Source organism: Syngnathus typhle, linkage group LG3, assembly GCF_033458585.1.
Source record: "Syngnathus typhle isolate RoL2023-S1 ecotype Sweden linkage group LG3, RoL_Styp_1.0, whole genome shotgun sequence".
Lineage (NCBI taxonomy): Eukaryota > Metazoa > Chordata > Actinopteri > Syngnathiformes > Syngnathidae > Syngnathus > Syngnathus typhle.
This window is the reverse complement of record NC_083740.1, coordinates 18,758,466-18,777,150: the sequence shown is the minus strand read 5'-3', so window position 1 is coordinate 18,777,150 and position 18,685 is coordinate 18,758,466. Positions and strand designations below refer to the sequence as shown.

Here is an 18,685-nt window from a genome sequence, read left to right as displayed (position 1 = left end):
ACACTTCACCCCGCCTCCCTCATTTTTTTTGCGTCGCTGCTTTCCGATGCAAGAATGTCTGATATTATATTATTAATTGCTGTTGAAAAAGACAGATATGAAACAATAAAGCAAATGATATGTATAAATGTATAAGCTTTGATTAGACTGGTTATATTTCGCAACAGAATACTGTGTGTGGAGCTGTAGGAGAAATCGATGTTTCTCTTTTCAATGCTCCAGTGTTGTTAGAGGTGACATGCTTTGCATTCTTGTTCACATTTTTGGAGCTGCTAAAGGTCTTTAGTTTTAATAGTGTGTTCCCTTAATATAAACAGCTGAAAGCTCTCCGGCTTTTGCCTATAGCTCTATCCGTTCAACCTGAATAAAATGTGTTTTACTTATGATAATTGGTTGTGTTGCCTTCTGGTACGTTGAGATCATTCAAAGATCAAAAGAGGTGTGGGGGTCTTAGAAAAAAATCAATCATTACTTAATAAAGTAATAACTTCTTATAATTTATAATAATCGATTATCCCCCAAGTGAAAGTATAATACACTGCATGAGCATGTTTGACATAAAAGTTGTAACTATTGAATGCAGCTAAAGGTAAATGATTATGTCTGTGTATGTTCTTCTGTGGGTTTTAGCACCAGCCCAGGAGCCGCGTACTAGTTGTCGACTCCCCTTTCACGTGCCTGCTCTGCTCACAACACAACAACGCCGCGCGCACTGCTCTCGGAAAGAGGAAGCAAGCATTAATGAACTGGATTTCAAAATAAAGTTGCGTCTAATGTCCGAGGCCAAACACGGCGATATAAATCGATGTTTACGTTTAGCATCGATGCCAATAAATCGTAGAGCATTATATCGATGTGTATCGATGAATCGTTACACCCCTAGTAAGTGGACCGATGGATGGACGGACGGATGGATGAGCTTTAACATTAAAGTGAGGAAAGTAAATAATAAGAATTCACTATATATGTTCACTGCGGTTGGCTGGTGTTCAGTCCAGTGTGTATGCAATGTCAGGTGACTAACCCTAACCCAGCACACCCATGTATTTGGATGGCAGCACATTGCTTTAAGTGGTTAACACATCTGCTTCACAGACAGATGATCTGGGTTTAAATCTCCACATGGATTTTGGGTGCGGTACTGCAGCTTCCTCCAGCATTTCATAAACATGCATGTTAGATTCAGTGAATACTAAATTGTCTTCAGGGTAAGGAATGTGAGTTTGAAAGATTGTTTGTCTCTATGTGCCAGGCAAACTGGCTGGTGATCTGTCCAAGATGTACCCCGCCTCTCATCCAAAGTCAGGTCTGATAGGTTGCAATTATCCACAACTCACAAACTGTATTGAAAAATTGTTTTATTGGTTGCAATTGAGGCAGCAACTGTAAGAATAGTTTTTCGAAATGCCAAAATATCTTCCCATTTCACACTTGGATCAGATTTGGTGGAGGCTGTACGGGTTCTTTAATCTGCTATGCAGGTTTAACATGCACACACACTTGCACACAGACACAGGGCCTCGCAGGCACAGCTGTGGATGCCCAAGGGCTGAGAGTGGGCTTGTGACATTTTAAATCAGTCAGTGGATGACCCAAAAAGCTGTTCCTGTAATGTAGATACAAGCACAGTTCTTAAGCCTCCAGAGCTCCCCAAAATGGACCCACTTACTGGAACTAAGCAGACTTGAAAGTTTACACTGTGCTGGGCATTGGAGGTATTTTTAGAAGCTGCTGAGGTCAGGATATTATGATGTATTATAACAGAGGTTTTCCCTGAAGGCTTGCCGTGAGTATAATTAAATTGTTTTTACCATTTTCTTTATAATGCACAACACAATAAACCATAGCAAGTACCCAATTTATTTAGTACATATAAAAATCCAAATTAATTTATAGTAGTAATATTAAGTGATTTGTACAAAGGAAAAATACTGATACTAATACATAGTTGTCATCATCATTGTGTTGTCAAACTTGTCAGTTATTAAATCATCACCTTCCTAAAATAGGAACCTTGTTTATATTTCTTCATTTTATTTCAGAAAGCTAAAGAAACGTGTGCAACTGTGTTAATTCAAATGCTAAGATGAAAAGAAATGCTTAGAACTTCATTCATCCATGTAAAACGTTTTATTTACTTTCTTTCACAATTAGATACGTTTTTGTTGTGTTGATATACGTATACATTTCACCAGAGTGAGTTTTGATCCAGCATACAGGTTGCTATTAAAGTACATGAAAAATTGCAATCACATCCATCTTAGATGAAAGAAAGAAAGAAAGAAAGAAAGAAAGAAAGATGGAAAGAAAGAAAGAAAGAAAGAAAGAAAGAAAGAAAGAAAGAAAGAAAGAAAGAAAGAAAGAAAGAAAGAAAGAAAGAAAGAAAAAGATTTTCAAGAAAGTGTTTAAAAAAACTAGCAGTATGTGGTTTTAAATGACCAATCTTATCATATCATTTGTTTTGAAACTATCTGTGTGACACAATGTTTTTAGGCCGTATAAGACCTGATCAGATGATCACGATTATTGTTTAGAAGTTGATGCCAAGCAGGTGAATAATTTGATTGTAGTCACCATGAATATTATGTAAACTGCTGCATTTTCAAAATACACCAATGCTACATTGTATCCATAAATCGTGACCAAATTACAAGAATATGATTGCTACCAACTGATTGCAAAGTCGAAAGCTAATTAACTAACGGAAATCTTATTACTAAGAGTACAAAGTAAAATAATAAATAAATAATAAAAACTCCTCCAATGCAGTTTGTAAAATGTTTTAATTAATGCTTCACAATGTTTACATTTTATTCAAATAAACAATAACCATGTAACTAATCATTTCTCTGGATGCAAAACTCGCTTTCAGATTGTTGATCACTTCAGTGTTTGAATATAGCTGTCCTGGAGTGGACAAGACACACAACATCTTTTCAGCCTCAGGCTGATTGTTCTACATGCAACATGATTTTATTTTCTATACATTCTATAGTTATGAAATGTGATTACCGTTCAGTACAGCAAAGTTAAGGATCAAGAGACATACAGCTTCAATCATTTATTTAGTTAGAATGCCTCAGAAAACAACAGTCAAGATCATTTGTTAACTTTATAAATGACAAAGGCAGTTGGACAGATAAATGTGTTTAGAAGTTAACAAATAGTCACTGTCTATGTGCAGTTCCGCATTTAATACCAACATCATTAATGTCTTTGGGAAGTTAGACTTTTTTTGGTCTGGGGAATTTTTAAAGCTGCTGGGTTGATTTTGCTCTCGCTCCGTCGAACCAACTTTTGTCATTGTTAACAAGATAACAGGAGCAAAATAGAATTTGATGAGTGAGTTATCAGTCACCAAGCTACAAAATATAATGAAACTTTTTTCTTTACCCAACCTAACTTTATTTGAATTACAAGTGTTGTGGTTTTCTATATACAGGTTTTCAGAATCAACTCATTGTTTTATTTATTACATGGCTTTAAACCTTCAAGAAGGCTTTTGTGTGGGGCAGTCGTTTGCTTTTGTGGCATTTTCAAAGGTGTTTTGCACGGTGGGTGCTTGAAAGGCGTTTTACCCTCGACGCTGGACGTGACTACAGACTTTGAAAGACTGGCTCTTGCAGGATTCTATTTGGACTATTTTAATTAATGGCATCATCATTTTTTAGCATATTGATTTTTTTTAGTTAGTATGATGTTGATGTGAGTGTGCAATAGCAATATAAGGAATAATACAACTTGAACAATGTGGTGCCTGGGAACTCAAAACAAGCTGACTTTTTTTTTTATTTTTTTTAGTTCTTGTAACCTCGTCATTTTGACAGTTCGGAGTTTCCGCCCAACAGCGACGTCATGGATATCTGCTGGACGCATTAAATCTGTATATCACATATGAGTAGCATATTTAATTAATACTCCAAAATCTTCCGAGTCCAAATCAATCATGGTCCCAAAAGAAATACAGATTGTGTATGTGTTGGAACAATCAATGCATCCCACCACCCAAGTGTCGTATCAAATTATTATAATAACTATATCAAAGCACATACTATGTCAGAGCCATCTAGTATATTAGCTGCAGCTGGAAAAATAAGATTATCCTGGTTATTAATAGCACAGTATTTCAGGTCTTTTGGGACTAGTGTGCTAATGACAAGTCGTTTCCAAAAAGTGAGTAGACTGTTTATATTGGAAAGGAAAACAAATCTTCTCTCACATAGCAACAGTTTAATGTTATGTTGTTTCCAAACTGGTCTTGCTTTCACATTTGCATACTGCAAAAAGTGAATCATCTGCTAATGGAAGAAGGGCCTGGCCGTTCTCATGTTGGACTAATTTGATCTGTCAAATGGATGAACTGCACATGTATACTACTATACTAGTTGGTTTCCTAATCTTAACCTACTTAATACTAGAGGAAATGACACATTTCCCTCTTGTGCTTTTTTTTTTTACTGCCCCCTGTTAAAGCACATACAGTATCAAATGACTACAAGTCATAACATCGCATCGTAGAAACAACACATGGCAAGTGCCCAAAAGACTCACATACATACAGAAAAAAAACGCAACAACAAAAGACTCATTTCAATTTTAAACTCATTCCTGTTGTTGCACTAGCTCAAGTACCGTAGGCCTCAAATGAAGTGAGACTGTGGGGCGTTTTCTTACGTAGATCAGCTCATAAGCACCAGTTGAACTAAGCTGCTCCTTCAACCCTCATGGAATCCCTTGCTTTCAATCCCTCAAAGTAGCTGTCATTAACTGGTGGCAGTCCAGTTCCCCTCGGACCTCGAGCGGTCCCGGCAGTCTCATGCCCGTCTTCTGATCCACACACCAACACTTTCCTCGCAGGCCATCACGCGCTGGATGGCACTGTGGGCAGAAATTACAGTCATTCTTGGGTTACACAATTAAATGTAGTGTGAAATATACAGTATACTCTGTACAATAGGTAGGTAGGTAGGTAGGTAGGTAGGTAGGTAGGTAGGTAGGTAGGTAGGTAGGCAGGCAGGCAGGCAGGCAGGCAGGCAGGCAGGCAGGTAGGTAGGTAGGTAGGTAGATAGGTAGGTAGGCAGGCAGGCAGGCAGGCAGGCAGGCAGGCAGGCAGGTAGGTAGGTAGGTAGGTAGGTAGGTAGGTAGGTAGGTAGGTAGGTAGGTAGGGAGGGAGGGAGGGAGGGAGGGAGGTAGGTAGGGAGGGAGGTAGGGAGGTAGGGAGGGAGGTAGGGAGGTAGGGAGGTAGTAGGTAGGTAGGTAGGCGGGCGGGCGGGCAGGCAGGCAGGTAGGTAGGTAAGGTAGGTAGGTAGGTAGGTAGGTAGGTAGGTAGGTAGGTCGGTAGGTCGGTAGGTCGGTAGGTAGGTAGGCAGGCAGGTAGGCAGGCAGGCAGGCAGGCAGGCAGGCAGGCAGGCAGGCAGGTAGGTAGGCAGGCAGGTAGGTAGGTAGGTAGGTAGGTAGGTAGGTAGGTAGGTAGGTAGGTAGGTAGGTAGGTAGGCAGGTAGGTAGGCAGGTAGGTAGGTAGGTAGGTAGTTAGGTAGGTAGGTAGGTAGGTAGGTAGGTAGGTAGGTAGGTAGGTAGGTAGGTAGGTAGGCAGGTAGGTAGGCAGGTAGGTAGGTAGGTAGGTAGGTAGGTAGTTAGGTAGGTAGGTAGGTAGGTAGGTAGTTAGGTAGGTAGGTAGGTAGGTAGGTAAGTAGGTAGGTAGGTAGGTAGGTAGGTAGGTAGGTAGGTAGGTAAGTAGGTAGGTAGGTAGGTAGGTAGGTAGGTAGGTAGGTAGGTAGGTAGGTAGGTAGGTAGGTAGGTAGGTAGGTAGGTAGGTAGGTAGGTAGTCATTTTAATGTACAACATGAGTGAAAATGGGCTGAATGATTTCTAATATTTTTTCAATGGTGGATCAGTTTATATTTTTAATGTACAACATGCATAGAAATGGACTGAATGATTTCCAAATTGATCAATTTATTATTTTAAGGCGGCCCATTTTTGTTATTGTTTTTTTTTCCCCCCAAACAGATGGTCGAAAATTTGGACGACCGAAAGTTGACCAAGATCCTTTTTGGGGGTTGACTATACAGTGGCGTAGCCAGGAATTTTTCCAGTAGGGGCGCGCGCCCACAGGAAAAAAAATCGAACATCACCCACGCCGTTCGCTGATCGCTAAAACAATATCCGGGTCCGGGAGGCAAACGGTGAATGGATAACATCGCGCGCATAGAATAGCGCAAGCACATTCGCGCAAGACCGGAAGACAAAAACAGCATGAAAATGAAGAATCGAAAAAGCTCGATTTTTTTTCAACTGCGGCGCAGGGAGTCCTAACCGGGGCGCCGCCCCGGCTTGGCTACGCCACTGGTTGACTACAACCTTGGAAATCCGCACACTTCAAATGTGCAGTAGCCCCAATTGATTAACGCTTGTTGTAATGGAACATCAACGAAGGCCACGCCAAACAAATATATATAGAAAACGAAAAACATTGATTTTATCCGTCCATCCATTTTCAACACCGCTTATCCTGTTTCGGGTCACGGGGGTGCTGAAGCCTATCCCAGCTGATGAAAGGCGGACTACACCCTGAAGTGTTCGCCAGCCAGTCACACGTACAGGAAAACAACCAGTCACACCCACATCACACCATGTAAATGCTGTTTTTTGTCAGAACAATGTTTATTCATAGAAGCTCTTTAATTATATGGACTACATACGTATCTTGATAAATTCCTGAATCACAAAGTGTTAGCTATTATAATTGAAGCAATGGAGATTCTTTGCATGCTTCCCACACAACATATAATAATGAATTTTATAGGGCTTTTAAGGCTAATCAACAACGCAGCAACTCTTCCATAAAATGTTTTTAGTTGTCCCTAGTGTGCTTTACTTCCCAGGACTTTTTATCGCAGTTTCTAACAGTCAACAAATTTGAACTTCTGCAGACAGGGATAGTTTTAAGCATGTTGCACAATCAGTATTATGTTAGTCAGGTAAGGACGTGTGCCTTTTCAGAGCTTTTCTATGATTGCACATTAAGCTCAGAGCAATCTCTCTCTCTCTCTCTCTCTCTCTCTCTCTCTCTCTCTCTCTCTCTCTCTCTCTCTTGTACTCTCTTGCTTTCTCTCATTGTCTGTATTGTCATCTAATCTGAATTGTATCTTGCAAACAAATACCAAAATAAAAGTAACTATGTCCAAAGGCTAACTGCAGCCATTGTTGCAATGCAATTGGTCATGAGAATCACATCAATGCATTTTATATACACTGTTCAGCTCTTGAATTTTGAAAGGAAAAGGAAATATTTTTTCATTACGATAAAAAAATAAATAAAATAACAAACAAGAACTTGGTGATCTCAAAGGATTGTCTACTTGGACACATTTGTGTTGATTTTGCACTCGTAAGGCAATGTTTAATCTGCTCCAGGCATGTTTTGTACTCTGGCTCAAAAACTGTTGATGTAGTTTGAAAGATAACTACTTGAGGTATAAACATCAGCCTTTTGTTTTGTATTATATATTAATAAGAGCCAGGAATTTTGTGCTTCATCTTACAAACCTGTTTAGTGTGGAAATCTCCATTCTTATCACAGTTGGGAATGGGAATTGTGAAGAGATCATCATGGGTGCGGGAATTGGACGCCAATCTGTCCAGTGCTCTCTGGAGCTCAGCACGACATGGAGCCTGAGGGAGACACCATTGTCAATGAACATCGGGGTTGCAAACGCGTACAAAACAATTGTGCTCATCTCATCTATATCTCCACGGCTGTGCTTTCATCAATTACGTCAGAGAGAAGCTAATGAAAAAAAAGCATACTTTTTTTTGCATATATTATTCCATTGTGTATTGAAGCCCCTTGTTAAAAAAACACTTTTCATGAAATATTGTGCACACCAGCAGTCACACTGTAATTTCATTCTCCTAATTAAATGAAAGTTTTGTTGCAGGTTTTTTTATACTGCACATATAGTATTCATTCTATTGTCTATTCTATTGGAGATTTGTCTACCAATAATGCAGTGGACTAGTAAAATACGCAAATCACTATAAAATACATTAGTCAAATATTTAAATGAACTGATATGTGATTGTTTTTCTTTTCAGCACCAACAATAAAGATGACAAATACGGGCTACGCAAATAACGATTGAGGCATGCTGAGTAACAAATTTACAATAACAATTTTATTCAAAAAAGCCTCAGTACCTGAGTCAAACTTCCCAACCATTCCCAAACAAATATGATCCCAGTTACACAGGCCTCATATTTACATGCCTGCACTTTTTAGACTAATGTTGCATGTTGTTGAGATGTGGAGTAACAGTTGGTTCTTTATTGCCCAGATTTTGGGTTGTTGGTTGATTTTGGTGGCCAGTACACGAGGCACGGCAGCAGATGAAAAACAACCCCCATTCTCCAGGTCAGAAGGTTTTATACTGTCCGGAAAAGGCGGGAAAGCGTCACCTGACCATTTGGTATCTGTGTGTATTGGAGAGTCACTGCCATGTGTGTGTGTGTGCGCGTGTGTGTGTGTGTGTCTGGCGTTTGTGCCTATGTGTCTTGGGAGGTTACAAAGCTCTGGGTGCTGTATCCGTGTTCTAATTGAGCAGTTATGTTTATATAAAATAATAAGAGGATTTCCACATATATGAACATGAAAAAGTATATGAGTTTGTCTAACTTAATAAAATATGTACACGTTGCTGTTTTTCTCACTTCAACTACTATTATATGACCATGGAATTGGGGTTGGATGTAGACCTTTATGTATATTGGTGATTTTTGTAAAAATGTTTTATGATGAGGTTTTAGTAAAAATAATATATTTCCATAAAATATTTACAATCTATTGAGTATATACTGCTTTACCTGTTTAAGGTCAGTGTGAGTTGGAGCCTCCTGTTGGGTGAATGGCGGACAACACCATGGTTTAGTTAATCGCAAATCCATACCAACACTGAGTGGGAACTTAACCCGTCCTTCTTATACGGGAGCCAGATGAGTGAGCCACTACAGTGACACTATGTTAACTCATTATTTGTTGCTTTTGAAATATTGTTTTTTCCTTTCTGAGTATTGGATTCGTGGTTGAAATCTTTCTTGAATGAACATGATGTCATTGTGGTTTTCCAGTCAATTTTTAAATCAGCACTGTCACGTCTTTGATGACATCTTCCTGGCTAATGACAGTAGAGAGTTTTGTTTTGTTTAATCTGACTCCTGCGTTCAATACGGTGGACCAGAGTATTCTGTTGGCTTGTTTGCAGTACCAGGTGGGCATTAGTGGCAGCGCTCCAGAGTAGTTTAGACTGTATTTGGCAGACTGAAGCTTTTTGTATTACCGTTGGTTGCTCTGATTCCCGCCCTGCCCCACTGTTGTGTGGTGTTCCACAGAGTTCAACTTTGGGGCCCCTGCTGTTTTTATTGTATTTTCCACCCCTGGGTTCCATCTTAAGAAAACATGGTATTTCCTTCCACTGCTGTGTGGATGACAGTCAAATCTACGTCCCGCTGAGCAAAAAGGACGTGTTCTCATTAAGGCCACTTTTGTTCCGCCTGGAGGAAATCAAGGCCTGCATGGCACTATTTCTTTTGGGGTTTTTTTTTTTTCAGTGAAAAGAAAACAGATGTTATGGTGTTTGGTGCCAGTATCCCTTGTACATCCCATCTTGCTTATAGATTCTAAAATTATGATGGTATTATATATCATTTGTCCTCTTAATACCATGTTTTATGAAAATCTAACTTTCGGATTGGGTTCTTGACCATGCCATAATATAATATCCTCAGTAGAAACATACCTAGACTCGGTATAACGTTGCACATGTTGTAATCTTCATATTTTTAGTTCCTGTCTCTGTTCCATACTCAAAGAAACAGCCATTGAATTTCCTCTAGTCCAGTGGTTCTTAACCTGGGTTCCATTGAACCCTAGGGGTTCGGTGAGTCGGTCCCAGGGGTTCGGCAGAGCCTCCACTGCGAAGGTCTGAACATAGCTGATTTATCGTGTAAAATCGTGATATCTGAACTGGTCTCGCAAAGGCAACAGCAGAAGTCACATTGATTTGAGGGTATTTGTAATTTGTTGTGAGTTTATGCAGTGTGTTTGTTTTGTTCTACGAACAAGGTCATGTCCATGGACGGCTCATTTTGTGCACCAGTAAAAAACATTTATGTGTTGAATATGAAAAAAAATATTTTATTTTTTACGAAAGAGGGATTCGGTGAATGAGCATATGAAACTGGTGGGGTTCGGTACCTCCAAGGTTAAGAACCACTGCTCTAGTCTAAACAAACACCTTCTCCTATCTGATTCAATTTGTTATGATTGCAGTGATTAGCATTACCATTGTTACGGTTTCCTTCACACTGGCCTTGCACTGTTGGTCAGAGAACACGTAAGAGGAAATATTGTACACTGCTGGCTGATAGTGTACTTGGATTTACTAACGCCAAGCTATTCTCACATGTATATTATGCACTATACGTTGTGCACTATACGTTGTGCTAAAAGAACACCCATCTGGTATTTTGAAAATGTAACGTAATATTTACTGTAAAAAGAATTATTCATTCAAGAAAAGCGCATCGAACAGCAACAGTGGAAGTTCACGTTGTCAATACCACTGTTTTGCATACTTGCATACAAAAATTGCTATTCTATTTGAAGTTGTAATAAAAATGTAACAAACACGCATACAACTGAAATGCAAAATAACTTCCACTTTCTTTCCGCTATCCTTGTTTCTCTCACGCTTCCGCCCACTGCTGCCATTGGCATGTCAGCGGCCCAGACACTACTGGAGGCACTCAAGTGGAGGCTCGGAGGTGATGTAGCCTTTTCCGTTGCCAGTTCTGGTCTTTGGAATCCCGCCCACTAAACATTGGGCAAGCCCCTTTCATGTCAATGTTTCCTAAAACACATTTTTATTCCATGACTTTTGACTCATCATGGGATTTAGCCTCATTTTAAATGTTTATGGTATTTACTGTTTTATTTTTTTAATAAATTTGCTGTTTAACTGGCTTTTGTGTGACCTTTTTCTTTTTTAATATTTGATGCTTGATTTGGGATCGTGTCATTCTTGCCCAAATCAAATATTCTACCATTTTATTAGCAACTAGCAATCACAAGTATTTCCTGAGAGCCAGCCCTTTTCTTGCTATTCTCAGAGAAGATACATTATAAGGCCTATAGGTTTTTTGTTCTGTTTACAATGAAAGTCGTGTTTTTGCTCACCAGCGCCGCCTTGGCTTCCTCTCTCGCAGTGTTGCTTCTCTGATTAGTGGATTTGGGTGGGTGTCGAGCCAGTGTCTTCTGTATGCAGCGTTTGTCCTGTGGACTGCATCGGATATTGCTGTTGTTTGGATGCTCAGGGATGATTTCATCGTGCCGTTCCATCACTGAAGTCAACAAGAAGTAACACAAATCAATCAGTCAGACTTGCAGTATGTAAAATGTACCTTCCCCCTGTCGAAATACATGTGGTGCGACGCTCACTGCCTGGTGCTTCATAATGACTGTGGCCGTGTCACGATTTACTAGGTACTTTAAATGACAGCACCCCTGTTGCGGCCTGTATCACATTCACCTCTTCTGTGGCCCTTCAGGCAGCCAGCTGCTTCCTGAGGAAATGTCCCCTCCCTCTTCATCCTACATCCCTCCAGATGGAGGTTGTTAAAGTGTATTTGCACTGTCATACTGTAAGTGGGCACTGCTGTGTATGTGTACTTGCATGTGCACACATCCGCACTCATTTCACCTGTGGCTTGTGCGACTTGGCAGTGTTTTTGTTCTTCCAGCTTATTACCTGTGGCGTTTTATAGACTGGCACTGGAATCAAAGCAGGCCAAACCATAAAAGCTGTAGAATTTTTCTCTGCTTTCTATACAAAGTCCCTGCCAGGCATCCAATTAAACACTGTTGGCAAGGACAAAAAAAGTGAGGGCGGTTGCGTTGCCTGCTAACATCTATGCATAGTGCTTTTGCTTTGAATGGTTTTTTTTTTGGAAAGGCAGTAAATTTATGTCATCTTACTTTTTATAGGTTGTCATGCCTGCAAACATACAGAATATATAAACAGTTGATTAATGCAAATGTTGCAGTAAGCCTGCCGTGATTCTATTGTGTAAAGTAATGCAATTTTCTGAACTGTTGTTCTTAGTGTGCCTGAGGAATTGTGTCATTTCTATTTATTTTTAGGCTTGCCGCTTTTAATCTTCGCTCATCAGCACTTCCTATCACAAGCGCCAGCATTGTTTCAGTTGTTTCCTTCATCCAAAGTCGTTAATTCTTCTTTTTTTGTCTGTTCATACTTGCAATCGCATGCACTCTTACTCGTTGACGCAATGTGACTTGGGAGTGGGTCAAGAGGGAAATGTCTTATTTGTTGCTTCAATTGCTGTTTTTCTTGTGGGAAGTCAACAATTCATGTTCATTTATAGCAGGGGTGTCAAGCTCATTTTTGTCGTGGGCCGTATTGTAGTCACAGTTTCCTTCGGAGGGCCATTATGACTGTCTACCCAAATAAATGTATGAACGCCTCACATTATATATACGTAGTATACGCTACAAAACAAACTGACAATTCATTTTCAAATCAGACTATAGTGGAAACTTCAAATATTTTAAAAAGATGATTTTTTAAAGTGAAGATAATTTGCAATTTTAGTAATGACACATAAATTGGATGCACAGTTAGTCTTCGCGGGCCACAGAAAATGATGAGGTGGGCCATATAAGGCCCCCGGGCCTTGAGTTTGACACATGTGATTTAGAGCCTGGTTGTGGAATGATACACAACCAGTAACTGCTCCGAAGCAAAGAAGCCCTCAGTCCATTCAATTGATTGACTCGATAGTTCTGATACCAGTCCTACAGAAAATATTTTGGGTCACTTAAAAGAAGCGCACCATGATGTTTTCGATTTGATTGATAAATGTTAAAAACCAATGGAAGGTCAATGTGTGTTTTCACCCAGCACTCTACCAGACACTTTCCTCACATCTGACCAAATAACTCTACAATTGGTTTAAAACCAAATGACCCAGGACAGCTGTGGTAGCCTGGGCCAAAGGTCAGCTCTCTGAGAATATGTTACTCATCAGCCCTCTTTGTGAAGTCCACCTCGAATCCCTCAGAGCAAGTCAATAAAGCAACCAGACCACCCTAAAAGTAAGGCTAGGTAAAGTTAACATATTTCAGTATTTCTTGGTAACACTTCACTAGAGAGTCCCAGCATAAAATGGCTGTCAATTATGATTCTATGGGGTTTAATATTCCTTGGTTTTTAGTCTGTGTCTTTTATGCACTGAAATAGCTTGACATTTTAGCTTCCTAACGCTGGTTGTGTTATAAAATATGACTACAAACATCCACCGGAATTTCCTGTCTTAAATCAAATTATTATTTAATTGTATCACGCATGTGTGCATGATTTTCCACAGCGCTTATTCGAGTCAGGGTCGCAAGCAGCCCAAGCCTGTCCCAGCAGACATCAGGAAATAGGCAGACTACACCCACTCACGTGCACATCCAGTATAAGATAATTAGTCGCACTTCACCCACACGGACTACACAGAAGTTACGAGAGTGAACCTCTCACTGACCTGTTTAACATTTTTCCAAATAATCTTAATGTCACAATTGTACGTGTTTTACCGCTCTGAATGTCGTGAATGGCTGTCATTATAACGGCCACTCGACCTGCCTCTGGCGTGCTTGAAATATGGTGTGTGGTTTGCTTTGGATCACGAGCCTTTCTTCTTTTCACTGCACTTCTTTTTTTTTTTTCTGTTCCCTTCAGTGTGGTCCAACTTAATCTTGGTTTCATCTTCAAAGAACCTCATTCCAGAGCTGTGAGTATGTTTGAAGCCCACTGCATTTACGGTATATGAAGATATTTCTTAATGTTAGCTTTCTCAATCAACTATAATTTACTTTTGCAGGTTTGAAAATCTGCTACAACTTAAGAGTCAATGGAATATTTTTCAAAGCTGAAAGGCTTTACTTCAGTTATATTTTCAAGCCTGTCAAAATCCATTGTGGTGAAGGAAAAACAGGTGCAATTGATGGATATGACATCATTTCGTAGACGGGTTTACAGTCCACGTAAAGAAAAAACACTAAATAAGCAAATAATTCATTTTAAAAAGAACAAAAAAAAACTAGTTATATTTCTCATGGGCGGATAGAAATAACTAATTACATGTTACATGTACACAGGTTATGAGCAAAAACAATGATTGTTGTTGTTGTTGTTGTTGTTGTTGTTGTTGTTGTTGTTGATGTTGATGTTAATTCTCTAGCAGAGTTCAAAAGCCACCCAAAATTGTTTTCAAGCAAATGGGAACGCCCTTTACATAGTCAACATCAAATGTTACCAAAACAGCAATCAACTGTCAACACATCCTGATCCAAGCATTTCTAACAACACTTCAATCAAAACAATTGCGTGCTTTAAAAATGCAAGGAAAGCAGGGAGTTCTCTTCATTTGCTCAAGCCAAAACAGAATAGTAAATCAACAGAAATTTTCAAAAGAAAAAAAAAAAAATGCTGCTACATTGCCATATGCTTCTTTGACCACTTCCCAGTGTTCAAGCTGATGCCAAAACAGAGATCCGGGTGTATACTGTGTTTTTAAGTCAGAAATCCACCAAAGGCAGGGCAGGGATGGTTTCTTTGATAGATTGTTGATTTATTCCACAAGGAGCAATGGGCCTACAGTACATCTGAAAAGAATTGAACAAGGCACATGCCGTTTTTGCACAGGATTCTTTTGAAATCCTTAAACTAAAAGAACTGAGCAATAATCACACTAAGTGAGAATGAATGCAAAATGATACATTAATCTTGGTAGCAACAGTAGATTTACAGCTGTTCTGCACCATAAAGAAAAAAAAATTCAGTAGCCTTTCCGTCCAATATTCCAAATAAAATTTTGTAACAAATTAGCCAAATACAGAATAAAAACCCTTGCAGAGGGATTGGCATTAGCATAAACATTTTCCTCCCAATTGTTTGGGTTTAAAGCCCCTGTGAGTTGAAAACAAACCATGTTTCATCAACTGCAGACCAGTGTGAATGTTTTCCCACGTTTAGCCTCCTATGGGATTCCTCTGCGTTCTGTAAGAAATCTTATTTATTGAGGAGGGAAAAAAATGTGATGTCATTTTTGTATTACTTATTATACTATAAGTAAAGGACATCTGAAGTTGTTGTTCAAGTCAACTTGAAGGGTTTTTCCGCTTTGCATTTTGAGTGTATAAACGCACGCACACAGCATTCAAGTGTAAAATGAGAGGCGAGTGACGTTTCTGCCGAGAGTTAATATTCATTTGTGTGGTAATGATTGTCTTTTCCCTGCATTGTTTTTTGGTGCAAGCTAATACTGTAGGTTCCAAACTCCTATTGCCTAGGGATTTGCTGTCTTTCAGAAAGGTCATTGTGGGATTGTTTGTGGATTTCTTGGCTGCAGCTCTATGAGGGGTCCCTGTGCACAAAAGGACAGCAAGTAGCTGATCACGTTTACTCCTGCGTAAGAGCCACAGCTGTAAAAATGCACTGCAGCGTTCCATGTAAGCAAATACACAACACTAAAGTATTTAACAACTCCTCCATTAATATCAAGAGAATAGACAAGTTTAACACACTGTTTCTAAAACATTAGATGTTGTTGTTTTTTTTATTGTTAATGGGAGTGCAGGGCTAACTCTTCGCAGACCTTCATGTAGTATGCTCTTGCACTTTTTTCCCTGAGGAATTGAAGCTTTTCATCCCTTACATCTGTATCCATTTGTAAATATTATTGTTTTGTTTTCCACAAAAGGAAGAATTTGTGTGTCGTACCGGTCAAGACTTGATAGGAATGTCGGAGCAGATGCCAAAACAGACACACACAATGACTTATTCTGAGTAATAGGGATGGCCAGGCTTTCAAAGAAGAACCCTGACAGCATAGCACACTGCGGTTGGGAGTCAGGTACAATGCAAACGTGGTGGAAATACTATATTGATAGTCTACATACATATGTCTGAGACAAATGTGCTCCTTTGACCCTGGCCAGCTGTTGAAACCTGCTCCTATCACAGATTTCTTCATGGTGAATTCTCTTGGATTTTAAAAACCCTCCTCTATTTTTATCCAACGTGTTCACTGTTGCTAGGAGTGAGGCAATGTCAGACACGTATTCAGGAGATTTACCTAATTGTTTAATAACGCATAAATCTCCCACTTATGACAAGAGTACATCAATCATTCCTGTGCTGCAGAACCGATTTTTTTGCCCAGAAGAATTGATTTATTGTGTATTGAACATCTCCCCCACTTTGTTATGATCCTGAGAGGTAATAAGAAGTGAAGAGCCTAACAGAACTAAGTGGTCAGATTTCAGAACTTCAAAAAGGAGACTTTTGACCTTAGCAAATGAACCCTTGGCCTTTAAGAACAAGTTCAAACCCCCTCGTGTGCAATTTTCAGTTACACTTCTGTTGAAGAAACTCAGAATGTGGTCAGTGCTATGATAGCCCTCCTCTTTTTGTCTTCTTTTTTTTTTATTTATCATGCTCCAAACAGCTTTCCTCGTCTTTCTGATTCCATTTAGTCACGCTATGTGCTGGCCTAACCTATGCTGGCCCTGCACGGAGAGCAGAAGGCTCTCATTTCAGCTCTGGCAGAATGAGTGCTGATGAGCTCATCCTCCTGCAGGAGCTGGACGCGGTGGGCGATGCATTCGAAGGCTTGTTAGGGCTCGGGGTGGGAGTGGGAGTGGGGTGGGGGGCAGTGGAAACAGATGCTGCACTGGAGATGAGTGTCCTGGGAGTTTTATAATGACCGATCCAAGTCTTTGTTGTTCTGGCTGGAGCCGGAAGCCCGTGCATTTTACCAGTTTATTCAAGCAACACGGGACCAGTATGTGTATAGTTTGGCTCAAATAAAAGAGCCACGGCCGTGACACTTAATAACATTTGCCTCACACGGAATAGCGGAAATCAACACCACTCTATTTGTTTAGAATAGAAGACAAAAAGTGTTGATACTATGACATCAGAGGGGAGAAGTTAAAGTCCTTTGAACTGGAAAGGGATACGCAGATAAGGCGTGAAAGTAAAAACAGACCTAAATGGATACAGGAGGACAAGAAGAAGAAAATATCAATTCTGTCTCGAGGTGCGTGATCCAGACGTCAAGGAGAGAGGCAAATATGCAGCTGTAGGATGAGGAATGAAAAAGCACCAAGTGAATTACTGACTGCAGAGAGCTCTATTAGCCCCGGACTGGCCACACTCCATTACAGTCTTTTGATACGGCAGCTTTTATTGCCTCCTCGCAGTACACGCGCACACCACACACACAGGCGTAGACGCTCTCATTCCCACAAGCACCGCAATGCTTTTCACTGCCTGCACAATCTCAGTCTCGAAGTCATCGGCATGATTTAGTTAACGCGCACGCACGCTTTTTAATATCACCGAAATAAATGCATGTTTTGACAAATGGAACTTGTAGGTCAAAGATCACACACTGGAGCAGCGGATGTCTCCAGCGCGAGGTCCTCGCGTATACGCGCCTAAACCAGCATTCTGCTTTGGATCCTGCTGCAGGGCCCCTTTCGCAGCAAGTGACTGCAAGACAACGAGCGCATGCCCCCCAACGGGGCGTGCAGAAAGAGCTGCTGTGCAGGCTGTACCTAACAACACTTTTCAAACCACTGACAGGTAACCAACAGTGGCTTCACAAAGTGCCAGCCCACATATAGACATTCCTTGTTCGTGACTGACTTGAGATCATAGCTCTAGATAGGAAACAAAAAAGGTAGCTCACCTGAGTTTTCCTCCACCTCCCTCTCATCGGTGCACACCCCCTGGCCATGCATGAGGGAGTGCAGTGGTCTCTCAATACCCTGTGGCGGGTAGCAGCGCAGGCCGGTACCACAGCGCGGCGAGTAGACGCCACAGTGCGCCCCTTTCGGCAGGGCACACGTGGGGCAGCAGCCGCAGCCAGGCTCGCGCACAGTCTCCTCGCAGCTTTCCGGCAGTTGACAGCTGGCTAGCCTCTCCTCAGAACACACTGGGCAGCGGATGGCCTGGTCGGATAAGCACAGTGCCACTAGCATCAAAGTGGCAACAGCCCACAGGGCCCAGTAGGATGGAGCCACCGCCATACCACCTTCACGCACCATGGCAGCCTGTAGCCAATCCTATATGCAGTGGTCAGTCACCTGAGTGGCGCTCAGCTTTAGGTCACTTTTCTAATTCAAAACAGCAGACTGGAGCCCAGCGAGGGGACGGCAGTCCAAAGAAACTCTTTGTCCAGGGTGGTCTTTGATATTTTCAGCTAGGGACACAATGCCTCGTCTGTGATGCTTCTCTGTCCCACTGATTCAATGGCACAGCAGTGAACTAGAAGCTTGCTCTTGATCTGCTCAGCTGACGGATGGAGTGATGATCAGAACTAGGTTTTGTTGTGTTCAAATGAATATCCACCAGTGTGTTCGTGTGAGCCCGTTCTTCAAGTCCAGAGTCTTGCCACTTTCTGCTGAAACACCCAAAAATCACGCCCTCAAGTGAGCAGCTGGAAAATCATCAAAAGGCAATGTTTTGAATAACAACTCCAGTCTTCTCCTCTTGCTGGTGTGCAGTGCAAAGAACTGGCGCCTGAGAATGGCTCAACTTGAGTGGCTCTCTTTGGA

At 40.8% G+C, this 18,685-nt stretch overlaps 1 protein-coding gene across 1 annotated transcript; it reads right to left on the bottom strand.

The window, feature by feature from the left end:
• Nucleotides 1–2,764: 2,764 nt before the first annotated feature.
• LOC133151601 (insulin-like growth factor-binding protein 4) lies at nucleotides 2,765–18,677 on the bottom strand. The gene is made up of 4 exons (XM_061274770.1): nucleotides 17,818–18,677; nucleotides 11,234–11,397; nucleotides 7,549–7,674; nucleotides 2,765–4,878 (listed from the first exon to the last, which is right to left on the bottom strand). Exons 1-4 carry the CDS (start codon nucleotides 18,173–18,175, stop codon nucleotides 4,741–4,743), a joined length of 786 nt encoding a protein of 261 aa, XP_061130754.1. The 5' UTR covers nucleotides 18,176–18,677; the 3' UTR covers nucleotides 2,765–4,740.
• Nucleotides 18,678–18,685: the final 8 nt, after the last annotated feature.

Coding starts and splice junctions, on each gene's coding strand:
- LOC133151601 (XM_061274770.1), bottom strand. CDS start 18,175: ATGGTGCGTGAAGGTGGTATGGCGGTGGCTCCATCCTACTGGGCCCTG. Junction 7,675..11,233: donor AGGAAGCCAAGGCGGCGCTG/GTGAGCAAAAAC, acceptor TGTCTCCCTCAG/GCTCCATGTCGTGCTGAGCT. Junction 4,879..7,548: donor GAGATTTCCACACTAAACAG/GTTTGTAAGATG, acceptor TTCTGCCCACAG/TGCCATCCAGCGCGTGATGG.